We start from the raw sequence: 15,212 nt of genomic DNA on the forward strand, positions 1-15,212 counted from the left end.
CATAATGATTCACAAAAATATCACTCAAAATTGAGTGGTTTTCTTTTTACTTTGTGAACTAATGCCATCCGCCATTTTGTGCAACCAAAAATTTGACTCCACAAAATTAAGAACGTTGTCAGTTCATCAAAACCAAAAAATTGACCTAAAAAAATTACGAACGCTGTTAGCTTATCAAAACCAAAAATTTGACTCCACAAAATTATGAACTTCGTTAGTTCAATAAAACCAAAAATTTGACTCCACAAAACTGCAAACATTGTTAGTTCATCAAAACCAAAAATGTGGGTGAGAATCAATTAATCGCAAAATTCAAGGGTGATGTCTCCCCATAACAGAATGAAACAGGAAATACATGCAGACTCGATATTCTCAACAATTTCTTGTAATGCTGTTAGAGGATGGCAGTGGGGCAATGATAGGCCCCGGCACCGAAGGCTTTTCAGCATGGATTAATCTTCCTCCAATAATACGTACAAACTGTGTACTGATACACACAGAGACGCCAAGATAGAGGGTGGATGTAGGTAGTGATACACACCCACACAGACAGGGTGATATAGAAAGGGTGATACAGGGTAACACAGATGGGGATCACTCAAACATTCACAGTGTACAGATACACACATTACTAATGCAGTTAAACATCTCAGGATCATTAGGTGGCGAGTTGAGGAAGAATTCCTAAAGGAGACAGTGTGGGCAAAAACTCATACACTCACTGTGGACAAATGAACACAAAGACATCAAGATAGAAAGGTGATATGGACAGCGATACAAACCCACACAGACAGTGTGGGGGAAAACTCATACACTCACTGTGGACAAATAAATAAACACAAAGACATCAAGATAGAAGGGTGATATCAACAGCGATACAAACCCACAAAGACAGTGTGGGGAAAACTCATACACTCACTGTGGACAAATAAACACAAAGACATCAAGATAGAAGGGTGATATAGACAGCGATACAAACCACACAGACAGTTTGGGGTTCACTCTAACACTCACTGTGGACCAATATACACAGAGACGTCAAGATAGAAGGGTGATATAGACAGTGATACGAACCCACACAGAGAGTGTGGGGAAAACTCATACACTCCCTGTGGACTAATATACACAGAGACATCAAGATAGAAGGGTGATATAGACAGCGATACAAACCACACAGAGAGTGTGGGGAAAACTCATACACTCACTGTGGACTAATATACACAGAGACATCAAGATAGAAGGGTGATATAGACAGCGATACAAACCACACAGACAGTTTGGGGTTCACTCTAACACTCACTGTGGACCAATATACACAGAGACGTCAAGATAGAAGGGTGATATAGACAGTGATACGAACCCACACAGAGAGTGTGGGGAAAACTCATACACTCCCTGTGGACTAACATACACAGAGACGTCAAGATAGAAGGGTGATATAGACAGTGATACGAACCCACACAGAGAGTGTGGGGAAAACTCATATACTCCCTGTGGACTAACATACACAGAGACGTCAAGATAGAAGGGTGATATAGACAGCAATACAAACCACACAGACAGTTTGGGGTTCACTCTAACACTCACTGTGGACTAATATACACAGAGACGTCAAGATAGAAGGGTGATATAGACAGTGATACGAACCACACAGAGAGTGTGGGGAAAACTCATACACTCCCTGTGGACTAATATACACAGAGGCATCAAGATAGAAGGGTGATATAGACAGCAATACAAACCACACAGACAGTGTGGGGAAAATTAATATACACAGAGGCATCGAGACAGAAGGGTGATATAGACAGCGATACAAACCACACAGACAGTGTGGGGAAAACTCATACACTCACTGTGGACTAATATACACAGAGACAAGAGACATCAAGATAGAAGGGTGATATAGACAGCAATACAAACCCACACTGAGAGTGTGGGGATCACTCAAACACTCACTGTTGACTAATATACACAAAGAACAAGATAGGAAGATGGTATAGACAGCGACACAAAACCACAAACAGGGTAGGGATCCATCTTATGTACACAGTATAACTTTCAAAATTAAAGGTTAGCTGGGGGGGGGGGGTAAGGGTAGTCAGCGCGTAGCATGACCGAAGCCTTTATGGCGCGGGTTCCAGGGCATGCCCAAGGGCTTGAACAATAATGATTTACCACTGTTGTGTTAAAAAAGCAGGCGTACAAATGTGTCTACATCAAGCCACCATCAGACCCATACAAAAAGGCGCACCTTTCCCTAATTTTGCCAACCAGTAGCGCTAGTGTGCACATGCAATGAGCAATTTATGTATTCCCTATGAAGGGTTTATTAGGGAAAGGGGGAGGTGTCAGAACAATACTTTACCAATAGCTTTCTTTTCTTTCTCCGATCCATAGTCTGTTATTTTCTTGCCCAGATTGACAAGCAAGGCGAATCTTTCCTCAGCCAAGGATCCCAACAACATTTCCAGTTCCTTCTTCTTGTCCTTGTTCTTGCTGTGCTCATTCTTGAGGGTTGCTAATACCTCGTCGGCTGCTCCGCATAGGATATCTCTTGGCTACAAAGCAAGAAGAATTAAGCAGGGTCGTCAAAGGTTTGTTTAGGTGATTTATCGTCAAGGAAACTCGGCAAGCGCCCACAAGGTGAGATAAACACCAAGCTGGCAACAGCCAATCTCTCCCATACAAACCATTGTTTATGATTTAGAAAAATCAAGAAAATTGTGCTTCAGTAAATTATATAAAGCAGAAACGTAGCTTCATGAACAATGATAACATGGGAAACACTGAACAAAATGTCATTATAGGATATATATGACCTTTCCACTCATCTGAAAAAGGTCTCAAGTCCTTGTAATGCTGTTAGAGGATGGCAGTGGGGCAATGATAGGCCCCGGCACCGAAGGCTTTTCAGCATGGATTAATCTTCCTCCAATAATACGTACAAACTGCATACTGATACACACAGAGACGCCAAGATAGAGGGTGGAAATAGACAGTGATAATCACCCACACAGACATGGTGGGGATTACAGATAATTAACCTATTTTTTCTCTTTTTTGAGGGGGACAACAGAAAAAACAATACCATCGACTCCAAAAACACAAAACAGGCAAACATGGACAAACAACAAATAAAACCAAAGTACAACTGGAGACTAGAGCCTAATGTTATAAAGTTTTGTTTACAAACAGTGACATTTGACCTTTGAGAACTTCTTACCTGATCCCCAATGGCGGCCTGAATGAAACTCAGCAATGCCTCGTATGTATTTCTGGTTTCCTGAGTCTTTGGTCTGTAGTAAATCCCAACCATGTCCTCTATGCCCTGGGACAGTAAAGTTTGACCTTTGAACTTGTTCATGTCGTAGCGGGCATCGTCACGTTTCTGTCGCCTGAAAATACAAAAAATAGACAAGAATGTTCATTGACAGTTTTTCTCAAATTGGATTGTTTTTTAATCCCTCTCTCTAAAACCAAATTCCTTTGATATTGAAGGAAAATATTTCGCAAAATATTAAAAGTTATCAACAGCTGCAGTGCTTCTTACCAAACTTTTATTGTCATAAATTTTTACAGTAATTACCCAAAAAGGTAAGCACTCAAGAACTACTGTTTATGATGACACAGAACACGTTGTCAGATTTCCAATTGATCAAATAAACCTATAAACAAAATAAACAAATAAGGCACTTGCTCAAAAATATTACTTTAAAACTGAATCCCGACTTACTTAATCTTTCTCTCTTCCTGCATCGGAGGTTTTGTTCTTTGAGCTCGGTCGCCCATCTTACTTCCCACCAGTTTGCCCACAAGGGACATGACCTCACCTGTGGCTTCATCGCGACCTCGGCGCTCGATCAACGAGCGATCAACTTGAAGTACAAGATTGGAATTCTGTAAAGCAAACAAAATTTACATTTAACTCACAAGCGCTAAAACAGTCGATTTCAATTAAAGATCAAGAACAAAATCCCCCTGTCGGTGTCATGTCACACTCACTTCATCCATTTACCACTTCGAACCATGGACCTTTTGTACTTTTTGCAAGGTACGAAGTGACTTTGGACACTTTGTACCCTGGCCAGGTACCTTTTACACGATTCAGGATGTGTCGTCAAAGTTTTGTTAATTGACCTGTTGTGACTAGACTCGTCTCGATTGCATCAGAGCTGTCCTAGATCTCATCGGATTGAGAGATTTGTTTACGTCAAGCTTGAGTCCCAAGTTTAATTAATGAAATGTAATAAAAAATATGAAAATTTAAAAATCCAAATGTTTTGTTTTAAAAAAACACAAACTTTGTTGAAGAGTAAAACAAAACTCTAAAGATTTCATTTTTTTAAACATAAAAAATATTTTGTTTTGACAACCGCAAATGTTGATAAGGAGAAAAAACTTCAATTATATAATTTTTGTTTATAAAAAAAACCCTGTAAATTTAAGTTTGAAAAAATTAACAAAACTAAGTTAAAAAACAATACTTGTATCTTAGGAAATTTTACAGCATAACATTAGAGGTAAAGATTTTACTGACAACCAACAGCGGCAAAATGAAGCAGAAGGTACAAGGCCAAGTAAAATAAATAACATGTTGCTCGTGTCCCCCCCCCCTCCGCCTCAATTTTAGCAGCCGCACCAATTTTTGTGTTATTTGTAGTTTAAAAAAAAAAAAACGATATGGCGGCCATCTTAGAAATGGTGGCCATCTTGAATAAAAAAATTGAAAATAACAAATAACAAGGACCTCCCTCACCAACTTTTTCAAAAAGTCTGGACGAGCAACATGTTATTTATTTTACTTGGCCCAATACAAAGTGCCTCAGCTCAGCTGGCGTTAACGAAGTGATCTGAATTCATGGAATTTATAAACTATCAAAGGTACAAAGAATTGAGTAACAATCCTCCCTGTCTGTATTGCAATATTAAAATTTTATTATTTGAAATAGAATATAAAACAAATCTACACAAACAAAGTGAAGTCTAAATCCGCCACTTTACTTGTTTTTAGCTGCTTCTTAACTAAGAAACCCAAAATATTGTATTTTTTTCTTCACCAAAATAAAATGCTTTTCTTCTTATGAAAAAGAGTTGTCCGATTTTGACATTTTTTACAGCAAATGCAAACCCAAACAATCCCCCCACCATCTATCCCAATCCCCGCCCCCCCCCCCCAAAAAAAGTTATAAAATCAAAAACTTCAAAAAGGGAAACAAATTTTCGGGGAACATCAACAGCTGGGTCAGTAAATGGAGTAAACTTACCACTAATAATAGTTTGAGGCAAACCTTTCACCAATAATAGCAAACAATTCTGATAATTTCAGGTTTCCCCCATTCATTCTAAACCTCGGTCGAGTTGACCAAGCGTGGTGCAACAGTGCATGCAATTGCATGCAAGTATGGCGTTTTGGTTGCCGAACTTGCCAAGTTTCTTAACAAATTTTTGCATTACCTTTTGTACGTATTTAAAGTTCGTATGAAATAAATAATGACACACAAATACGAGTGACCCTTACAGTGTGGAAAAACACTACAACTTTTGCAAAAACCAAGCTAAAAATGTATGAAATACTCACCGCTTTGTACTCGTATTGCAACGAGCGTGCTGTGGCGTCGGCCATTTTGACTCGGAGGCCGATTTACAAAAAAAAAACGCATGGCATACGTTTTAACGCTCATGCATTATGCATTTTTGTCTTTCTACGTCATGATTTGTACATGCTGTTCTTATTCCAGGGGGGTATTTCTCTGGCTCAACATATCACGGCGATTTGCGATATTTGGCTGGACTGTGGTGTAGTGCATTACAAAAGTTGTTTATTTTATCTGTTTGTTTGCATACATAATTCGATGCTAGCACAGTCATCATTTATGATTGTTAGAGCAGCTCTGTGTCGAGTTGGCGGTGCTTTTTCAACGATTAAAATGTCACAACTCCATACAACTGGGAAGAGGAACTCCAGCAAAGTTGCTGTGGTGAGTGTTTAAAGGGCGCCCTCACTCTTCTTGCCATTATTTTTGGCAAGTTCTGTTTTTGACTATTTTTTTGTTGTTGACATAAATATTTAAAGTGAACGATTCTGTCTGAGAACATTGTGCTTTTGAGTTTTGCCATCCAGTTGGAGCTTATCAATTTTTTAGATCAATTGATCAAGATCAAGATGGTCATCCACCACAGGTCTGATGGTCCATGGAGGGGGAGGAGCTCTGCCCCCCTCACCATCATTCCTCTGTACCTAAGCCTGTGGATTGGATGACCATCCATGCATGCACAATCATAATGTTATTTATTTAAGACCAAGAGTCCAAAGCAAACAAGTCAAGCTATATAAAGAGAGCTTTGTGCACACCTGGTTTCATCCGCAGACCAGTTGCTTGCTCCACAGACAGTGAGCATTTTCAGTTCTTAAAAAACATTTGACTTTGAGCAGCTCCTCTGTGCTTTTTCAACATCAAAGAAGAACAACTCCAGCACAGCCATGAAAGTTGCTGTGGTAAGTGTTGAGAGGCACCTCTTCTTGCCAAATTATTTAGCAGGCTCAACCTCCATCCATGGCTCAACTTTCTTTCATTTTGGTTCGCGTTCATTTTCAGGGGGGGTGAACAGGAAGGGAAGTGGTGGGATGATATTCTTTTTTTTCAAAAGAATAAACTTCACAACTATTTAAAAGACTATATATAAAAGAATATAATTTATAAAGTCAAAGTTGTTCATGTTATTGAACAGGGGTGTGGGTTTCACAAAAGAGTTAAGAAAGAAGACTAGTCTTGAGCCAATTCGAGCCACTGACTGACTCAACGAGCCAATCACGGCTCATCTTGAGCAAATCTTTTGAACCATTTGTGAACAGAGGAGCTTGGCTCAAAATGAGCCAGGTTTTTACAAGTAAAAACTTAAAAACCTGGAGCCAAAAATGGTGTCTCTCTTTTGACGTTCACAAATGGCTGAACAAATTTGCACAAGATTAGCCATGATTGGCTCTTCGAGTCAGATGGCTCAATTTGGCTCAATTGTGACTACATTTTTGGCTCAAACTCAGCATTTTTGTTTGCCTTGGACTGGGAAAGTGCATGGTCATTCGCTGGCACAGGAATTTTGGGGAGCCTAGGAACCCCCCCCCCCCCCCCAATGCCTGTGGACAACCATGCATAGTGTTATTTATTTAAGAATCCAAAGCACACAAGTCTTAGCGAAGACTTGTGTGCCTTGTGAATAAGGCTTGCCTTGGTAGTCACCTAGGGCCCCCTGTATGCCATAGGGAATGTGCCTTCCAAATGGTCCATGCTGCACAAAAGATGGGTCCCAATGTGTTGCCAAGGGTTCAGAGTTGGCCACAAAAGTGTTGTTTTGGGTTTGGTTTTTTGCCACAAAAAGTGACAAAAATGCAACATCCATTAAAGCCATTGGACCCTTTCGGTAAACAGTGTTGCCCAAGGCCCACACTTTGTGTACCACAACTTCTATATCAAATAACAAACCTGTGAAAATTTAGGCTCAATCGGTCATCGGAGTCGGGAGAAAACAACGGAAAAACCCACCCTTGTTTCCGTGCGTTTCGCCGTGTCATGACATGTGTTTAAAATAAATCTGTAATTCTCGTTAACGAGAATTTATATTGTTTTGCTGTTTTCTCAAAAAGTAAAGCATTTCATGGAATAATATTTCAAGAGAAGTCTTTCACCATTGCCTTCTGTAAACCCTGTAAGTTATTTGTAAATCTGTGAACTTTTTTTTTTTTCTGAACCGAAAGGGTCCAATGGCTTTAAAACAAAGTCAAATAAATCCCTATGAAAAGTGAAAGTGGCTGCCAGATAAAGAAAAGTCTTTTTTTTTTTAATTTCATTTTTTAGGTTTTGTCTGGTTGTGGTGTTTATGATGGCACAGAAGTCCATGAGGCCGCTGCGTAAGTAAAATTTTTCTTTTAAAGACACTCGACATTATTGGTTATTGTCAAAGACCAGTCTTCTCACTTGGTGTATCTCAACATATGGACAAAATAACACACCTGTGAAAATTTGAATTCAATTGGTCGTCAAAGTTTCGTGATAATAATGGAAGAAAAAGCACTGGTCACACGAAGTTGTGTGCTTTTAGATGCTTGATTTCGAGACCTCAAAATCTAATTCAGAGGTCTCGAAAATCAAATTTTTTTGAAAATTGTTCTCGAAAACTACCTCTCTTCAGAGGGAGCCAGTTCTCACAATGTTTTATACTAGCAACAGTCCTCATAACTCGAAACCAAATAAGGTTTTATGCTAATAATTATTTTAAGTAATTGCCAATAGTGTCCACTGCTTTTAATTCAATAGTAATCCACACTAATGCTAAAATTAGAAGTTCAGTACTCGTATTGCAGACAACAAATAAAAATTCACTAGCCTATATATATGCACACATGTCCAAGTATTATTTTAACTTGAGTGTACTGACTGTACTTCTGTGCTCTGGCATGCCGATACGGTAATTGTGTGAGGGCTGGTTGTCATGAGATCGGGGTATTTTGAGCAAAGTTTACATCGATAGAGGGGGTGTTTTTCTATAAAATTGGTATACACAAAGTTATGTTTGTGCGCTGCAACTTATTGGGGGAATACACTTAGAAAAGTATAAAAAAAAAAATATTTGGAATTTTTCGTCATCTTTGTTTTCTAAATACAGTATCATTTTTTGTTTCATGTTGTGTTTTACTTTTCTTCCCTTATATACACTAGCATCCTGGTCCATCTGAGTCGCGGAGAAGCTGACGTGGATATATTTGCCCCTGATGTGGACCAGATGCATGTGGTTGACCACACCAAGGGGCAGCCAGCTGAGGGTCAGACAAGGTATTTAGTTTTTTGAGAGAGTTCTGAAGTTCTGAAACTCAGCCATAACACGAGTTGTGTACACATTTGTGCACTGAACCCACTTTGCACTGAGCAGGGCCCAATTTCATAGAGCTGCTAAGCACAAAATTTGTTTAGCATGAAATTTCTTCTTTGATAAAAACAGGATTACCAACCAAATTTCTATTCGTTGCATATTGCTTGTTAACTGGTATTCAGCTGTTGTTTTGCTTTCCTGAGTATCACATTGAAATTTGGTTGGTAGTCCTGTTTTTATCAAGGAAGACCTTTCATGCTTAGCAAATTTGTGTGCTTAGCAGCGCTATGAAATTGGGCCCTGATGTACTTACCGCATTATATCAAATTGCATGCTGACATTCAAAACCACAGTGGATGATATTGTTTAGTCAAACAGTAGGAGGGTTGACTGTGTGCTGTGAAAAAAAACCTTCACCCCACGTGATATCATATTGCAGTCTGACATGGCACTATCTTTCAAAACCACAGTGGATGATATTGTTTAGTCAAACAGTAGGAGGGTTGACTGTGTGCTGTGAAAAAAACCTTCACCCCACGTGATATCATATTGCAGTCTGACATGGCACTATCTTTCAAAACCACAGTGGATGATATTGAATAGTCAGACAGTAGGAGGGTTGACTGTGTGCTGTGAAAAAAACCTTCACCCCACGTGATACCATATTGCAGGCTAACATGGCACTTTCTTTCAAAACCACAGTGGATGACATTGAATAGTCAGACAGTGGGAGGGTTGACTGTGTGCTGCGTTTGTATTCATCATTTGATATCATTGCAACAGGCTGGTATCTATTGGACAACAGTTGAGATCAATAAAATGAATACTTTACTGTTATAACTTTTATTGGCTTCTTATTACAGAAATGTTCTGGTGGAGTCGGCCCGTATCGCTCGTGGAAAAATCTCACCTCTGAGCGCGCTCAACGCGTCTACCCATGATGCTGTTCTCTTTCCAGGGGGTTTTGGGGCTGCCAAGAACCTGTAAGTTCAAATTTGTGTTTCGTTTGTTATTGGTATATTGTCTGTTCATTTTCTCAAGTTGAATGCGATAAATAAAAAAATTACCTGTGATTACCAAGTGATCCCTCACAAGCGTACACAACTTTGCTGTTTTCTTAAAATGCTCCTTGTACATTCTGATTAAATATCAAAGTCTGGTCTGAAAGAATCGAACACTTTCTCGGTAATATGCACCATCTTGTTCAATCGGATGTATTTATTTTGAACATCTGTTACAGTCTGTGATTTGACACTCGAACCTCACTCACACAAACAACTGACAGCATTGAGCTATTAAAAGGATGTCACTCACAGGTAACATTGATTGTTCAAAAGTAACAAGCTTCCCCCCCTTGAACAAGACATGGCATGTAACCATTTGTACTTTCAGATGTTTTCTAATCAGTTTTAGTTATGAAAATGCTCTAGCAAATTTCCACTAATCTAAATAAAACAAGTGAGTGTGTACTATTTTCAACCCACTTACTAAGTCAAAATAATTCTTTGGCCGCAGCTCGACAGTTGCCACTGAGGGTGCAAGCTGCACAGTGAACCCTGATGTGGAAAGAGTCATAAAGGATTTCCACAAAGCCAAGAAACCTATCGGGTGAGTAACCATATTGCCACACCCCCTTTTTATCCAATAAAATTACAAATCATTTAGGTGATCAGTTATCATTACTTGGTCAATCAATCGGGGTGCTTTTCTGCAGTGGTAACCAGTTACTGGTTTGTGTAATCCCAGTGGTTAAACCCATGGTAAGTTATACCGAAACGGGTATTGGTGACAGCCGCGAAAACGCACCTCCAGTCGAGGCCAAACAGCATCTCGAGCCTGCCCAGTGATCTTGGTCCAGATGACTGGGTCAAGCATGCAAGCGCTGGCCAAGTCGATGTCCAGTGTCAGTAAGTCCATGAAGGAGAAAGATCTTCTCCCCACGTGAGTTGGGCTAGCTACAAGCTCAAATAATAAATAAATAACTTTCGATTTATATAGCGCCGAATAACTAACACTTAATTCTCTAAGCGCTTTACATTAGTGCCCTGGTCATAGGGCCAATAACATCCCTTTTTAATGTTTCTCAGCTCCCTTGGGAGTATACAACCTGGGCAACAGTTTATATCGCTCCAAAGGCTTTTTCATTCACAATATCAACCTCTACCCTCGCAGGTACCCATTTATTCCCCTGGGTGAAGAGAAGCAATTATAGTAAAGTATCTTGCTCAAGGACACAAGTGTCACGACCGGGATTCGAACCCACACTCCAGTGAAAACGCACCAGAACATGAATTTGATGCTCTTAACCACTCGACCATGACACTCTACAAAGATAATGAACACAGGGCCTTGCAATCTTGAGACTGTGATTACAGGGTGTCATGTCAGGGTAACATTATTTACATCATGAGCACCACGCTATATATAAATGTGTTAAATTTGTATTTAATATTTAGTTTTCATCCGTGGCAGGTTATGTTGCATTTCACCAACCCTAGCTGCCAAAGTCATCCCTGGATGTGAGGTCACTGTAGGTCATGACAAGGATGACGGAGGGAGGTGGCCGTATGCTGGAACAGCCGGAACCATTGAACAGATGGGGAGTAAGCACATCAACAAGAATGTCTCAATATCCTTTAAAATTATTCCTCATCACAGAGTCTTGTTTTCAGCTTTTTCATTGTCACTTTTCCTGTAGTATGTTTGCCAAAAAATTATGTTAAAGGTGACAGTGGATACCAATTGCATCTCTAGGTGCAGCATTTGCAATCGGACCTATCGCTTAGAAATCTGAGAATTTGTTGTTGCACGAATGGCTTCTCGGATCATACGTATTTGGGTGAAAAATTATCCAAATCATTTTACTCTGAAGGTTCTCTATATAACTTATATTATAATTTATAACTCCCCTTACAAATATTCTGCCTTTTCATTGGTTTAGAGCGCGTCACATGATATGTCTTAGTTTTACTAGATGGAGGCCGTGTGATAGTGCATCGTTTGCCAGGTGATAGTGCGTCGTTTGCCGTGTGATAGTCCGACGACTATCACAATTAGTTGTGCATCTGTGTATCTGAAACGCGTGTACGAATGTTACGTGTATGAAGATGATAAATAGTCTGTTGGGGTATTATAAAACAAATACTGACTGATCTGCGCCTCGGGAAAATAGAACGCTCCGGGGATCACTCGGGAGTCGTAGTTTTAACCATAGCACTCGAAGCAGTCAATTTTTGTATACTATCAACAGCTGCAGTACTTCTCACCAAGTACGTTTTTATGGTCATTTGTATGGGTTAGCGTGTTATGTTTAGTTTAAATACTTCAAAAATTATAATTGTTGAAGTATTTATCAATCTATGCCCCAACCTTTTAAGTTGGATTTGTTGCATTTCAAGAAACTGCAGAGGAGAGTAGAGCCATTAAAAGAGCACAACCCCTCAGCAAAATAAAAGAGATAGATTTAGGTGAAACCAAAATCTGTAATTCCACCATTGTCTAGAGCCAAGTTTCAGTATACAATCCTTAATGAATTTTGTCAACGAGATCCATGTAGATACGGCCAACAAGATTGTGACGACGCCCGCCTTCATGTGCGAAACGAAACTTCATGAGATACATGACGGCATTGGCAAGATGGTGACAGAAGTACTGAGTCTGGCCAAGTAAATCTGAGTTGTAACAACACTGGAAGTAATAGCACCATAGGACATTCTAAATACAGAGGGGCTAGTAATTACCACTGTAATTGAAATGGATTTGATCTGATGGGTGTCTGTCATCAGGGCCCAATTTCATAGAGCTGCTTACGCAGAAATATTTGCTTCACAATTCCTGCTTAGCAGAAATGAGCAGAATACCAGTCACAAATTGAACATGTGACATGGTATTTTGGTAGGTTACTATAATCTGGTAAGTATAATGTTGCTGTGCTTAGCTACTTTTTGGTGCTTAAGCAGCTCTATGAAACTGGGCCACGGAATTGACAGTGATTCAGGGAACTACGGCAGTGAATGTATTTTTACCCAAACTAAAAGACAGTGTTGTGAGTCGCTGCAGGGGAGGGGCTCCTGCTCAGAATTCTTAGCCAACCAGGACCCCCATCCCCCCTCCCCCATCCCATCCCAACACCCCAAAGGCAATCCAGGTATTTGAAAGAGGATACTGAAAGCAATGTGTGCATTCTGAACGTTTGATCTTGACATTGTGTGTAGGTTTCATTTATCTGTATTCAAACATTATTTCAAAAAAATTATCTGCTGTCGATTCAACCTGGAGAGGACAAAATATTTAGAGCAATGTCACGCACAAAACAAAACAAAAATTGTATTTACAGAGGGTAATTGTTGTATACCATTGCCTTCAAAAAGATTTATTAATGGGAGAGGCTTCAAAATATTTCTCATAGATCATGGTTTTATAAGTTTTTGTTTAGATTATGATAAATTATATTAGTGCTAAAAGCACATTATATTCACACTAACCCCAGCCGAATTTAGCACTGCTCAGGGTGTGCACAACATTGGTAGTATTTTATGTAAAATAATGTTCACATATTTGCTCATAAATTACGGGGTATTGAGTCGGTCATGATGGGAAACTTCACTGGAGATGTTTCTGCTTGAAATGAGATAGTTTTTGAGAAATGAGTCACACAACTCATATTGATCTTGCAAGTAAAAAACTCAATATTTGAAAAACAGTGACATTTTTTTAAGGATTTTAGTTCCACTTTTTTATTGTGACTCCAATGACCGATTGAGCTCAAACTTACACAGTTTGTTATTTCATGTATATGTTGGGGCACATATTGGTATTTGACAATTACCAATAATGTTACACATGTCCTTTGAAGTGAGTTACCATTGTGGAATCTTGTAGGAAATTTATTAAAATAAAGGTTGAATCAAATTAAATTGTTGTCCCTTGTTTTTATTCATTGTTTTAAAACTTGCTTTAAACTTAAAGAAGTAAAAAAACACATCTTTTAGTGTTGTGAAGTTTTGATATTAATTTGTAAAAGTTTGATGTGCCTGATCTTCATACTAATGCCAGTTCAGAGCTGCTGAAGCAGAAAAATTAACGAATTCAGTAAGAAGCATAAACCACTTCTTGCTTCAAAAAAAGGTTTTAGCCAAATTGTCATGTCTTTGACTGGCATCCTGCTCATGTTTTCTTAGTAGACATCTTTTGAGCACTTCACTGCATCGATGAAAATGACCTCTGATTGCCACCCATACTTACATTCTGCCATAAGTAGCATTAGTCTTTGTTCTTTGATTTTAGTCTTGTGTCAAGACACCAATGTTGTTTTAGTTCACAACCCAGCACTGAAAGAGGGCGCCATCATCTAACGACGATCAGAGCCGTATACGAGACGATAACCCGTGTTTTTTCACCGATTCAAGATACAGTTTTTTGTGACATCACACATGGTTTTGGCCAACCTGTGGGCGGCTTCCACTGCAACTACAACAAAAAATTGTAGAAGTATCAGAAGTAGTTTATACAGTTCGCCGTATGGGGGACAGAATCTCTTGCCACACCGATTTAGACATTTTTTTGCTCAACATGTCAGATACAAAATAATGGCCCGATGTTTGTAAACAAAGGAAAGATCCATGTTGATGTTGAAACATTCGGCATTCTAGACCCCATGCCGTGCTTGTTTTATCAAATCCCCCACTAATCTCTCTAAACACTGCCACTTAAACTGTGCTTTAATCCCATCAGATCGATGAAGGAGGTAGACTCCGTTGTTCACGTTATTGCCTTTTTTGTTCACTTCATGCACCTGAGACAATAAAGAAGAACACCTTTGACAAATTCTAGGCGGGAAGGATCTTGGAAATTGCCCAAAACCCAAAATATGTCCTTGGATGAATGCCTTCTTGTCAAGTTGGATTTAAATGATCCCATAATCAGATCATGAAAGTCGTTGAGATCTAATCTGGCGAAGATGACTGGATTGAATTGTGTGATTTTAATTAAGTTGATGAAACAAACACTTGAAGCAAATGACTTTTTCTCGTGCTTTGATAAAGTTGGATTTTATTTGGTAAAAAAAGGTGTGTTTTGCCTTGTGACGTTTTCGACAACTTTGTTTTGGCAATTTCCTCCTCGGCTCCCCTCGGTTATTTCGTTCAGTTAATGCGTTTATCGTTATTAATTTTTTCGTTTCGACTTTTGGTGTAAACCCTAAATCAAAAAGTGGCTTATAGGATTATTTTTGGACGAACTTGCATTCGAGAAGCATGGTTTCGATCAGGAAAAGGCTAGCCGTATGTATAGATAGCTCAAGCGGGTCGGCAGTGCATAAAAGTAATTGGCGAGTTTGTGCCGAAGCA

At 39.2% G+C, this 15,212-nt stretch overlaps 2 protein-coding genes and 2 non-coding genes across 5 annotated transcripts in view; 1 reads left to right on the forward strand and 3 right to left on the reverse strand.

Moving 5' to 3' along the window:
- Positions 1–5,628, reverse strand: part of LOC139940301 (U5 small nuclear ribonucleoprotein 200 kDa helicase-like) — a 48,458-nt gene extending 42,830 nt beyond the window's left edge. The window contains exons 1-4 of the mRNA XM_071936496.1: positions 5,579–5,628; positions 3,734–3,897; positions 3,224–3,395; positions 2,366–2,558 (exon numbers count right to left, since the gene is read on the reverse strand). Coding sequence (XP_071792597.1) covers positions 2,366–2,558; positions 3,224–3,395; positions 3,734–3,897; positions 5,579–5,623 — 574 coding nt within the window. The 5' untranslated portion in view covers positions 5,624–5,628. The remainder of the gene's footprint in view (positions 1–2,365; positions 2,559–3,223; positions 3,396–3,733; positions 3,898–5,578) is intronic.
- On the reverse strand, positions 382–517 carry LOC139941267 (small nucleolar RNA SNORA57). Its single transcript, XR_011786586.1, has one exon. It is a non-coding gene; the product is annotated as a small nucleolar RNA SNORA57 (small nucleolar RNA).
- LOC139941271 (small nucleolar RNA SNORA57) lies at positions 2,850–2,985 on the reverse strand. Its single transcript, XR_011786590.1, has one exon. It is a non-coding gene; the product is annotated as a small nucleolar RNA SNORA57 (small nucleolar RNA).
- Positions 5,629–5,720: 92 nt separating the features above from the next.
- On the forward strand, positions 5,721–13,781 carry LOC139941117 (glutamine amidotransferase-like class 1 domain-containing protein 3, mitochondrial). 2 transcript variants are annotated; one of them, XM_071937556.1, is made up of 7 exons: positions 5,721–5,978; positions 7,854–7,906; positions 8,715–8,828; positions 9,729–9,848; positions 10,381–10,473; positions 11,338–11,494; positions 12,409–13,781. In XM_071937556.1, the coding sequence occupies exons 1-7, from the start codon at positions 5,721–5,723 to the stop codon at positions 12,532–12,534; spliced, it is 921 nt and encodes a 306-aa protein (XP_071793657.1). In that variant the 3' UTR covers positions 12,535–13,781. The 2 variants fall into 2 exon arrangements, with proteins under 2 accessions (XP_071793657.1, XP_071793658.1); XM_071937557.1 differs by lacking the exon at positions 5,721–5,978 and adding an exon at positions 6,283–6,496.
- The last annotated feature ends 1,431 nt before the right edge of the window (positions 13,782–15,212 follow it).

Source organism: Asterias amurensis, chromosome 8, assembly GCF_032118995.1.
Source record: "Asterias amurensis chromosome 8, ASM3211899v1".
Taxonomy (NCBI): Eukaryota; Metazoa; Echinodermata; class Asteroidea; order Forcipulatida; family Asteriidae; genus Asterias; species Asterias amurensis.

What these genes read in the sequence shown, in the direction of transcription:
- LOC139941117 (XM_071937556.1), top strand. Translation starts at nt 5,721, where the DNA reads ATGCTGTTCTTATTCCAGGGGGGTATTTCTCTGGCTCAACATATCACG. An exon ending in ACTCCAGCAAAGTTGCTGTG is followed by an intron (nt 5,979 to 7,853) that starts GTGAGTGTTTAA and finishes TTCATTTTTTAG; the next exon opens with GTTTTGTCTGGTTGTGGTGT. An exon ending in TTTGGGGCTGCCAAGAACCT is followed by an intron (nt 9,849 to 10,380) that starts GTAAGTTCAAAT and finishes CTTTGGCCGCAG; the next exon opens with CTCGACAGTTGCCACTGAGG.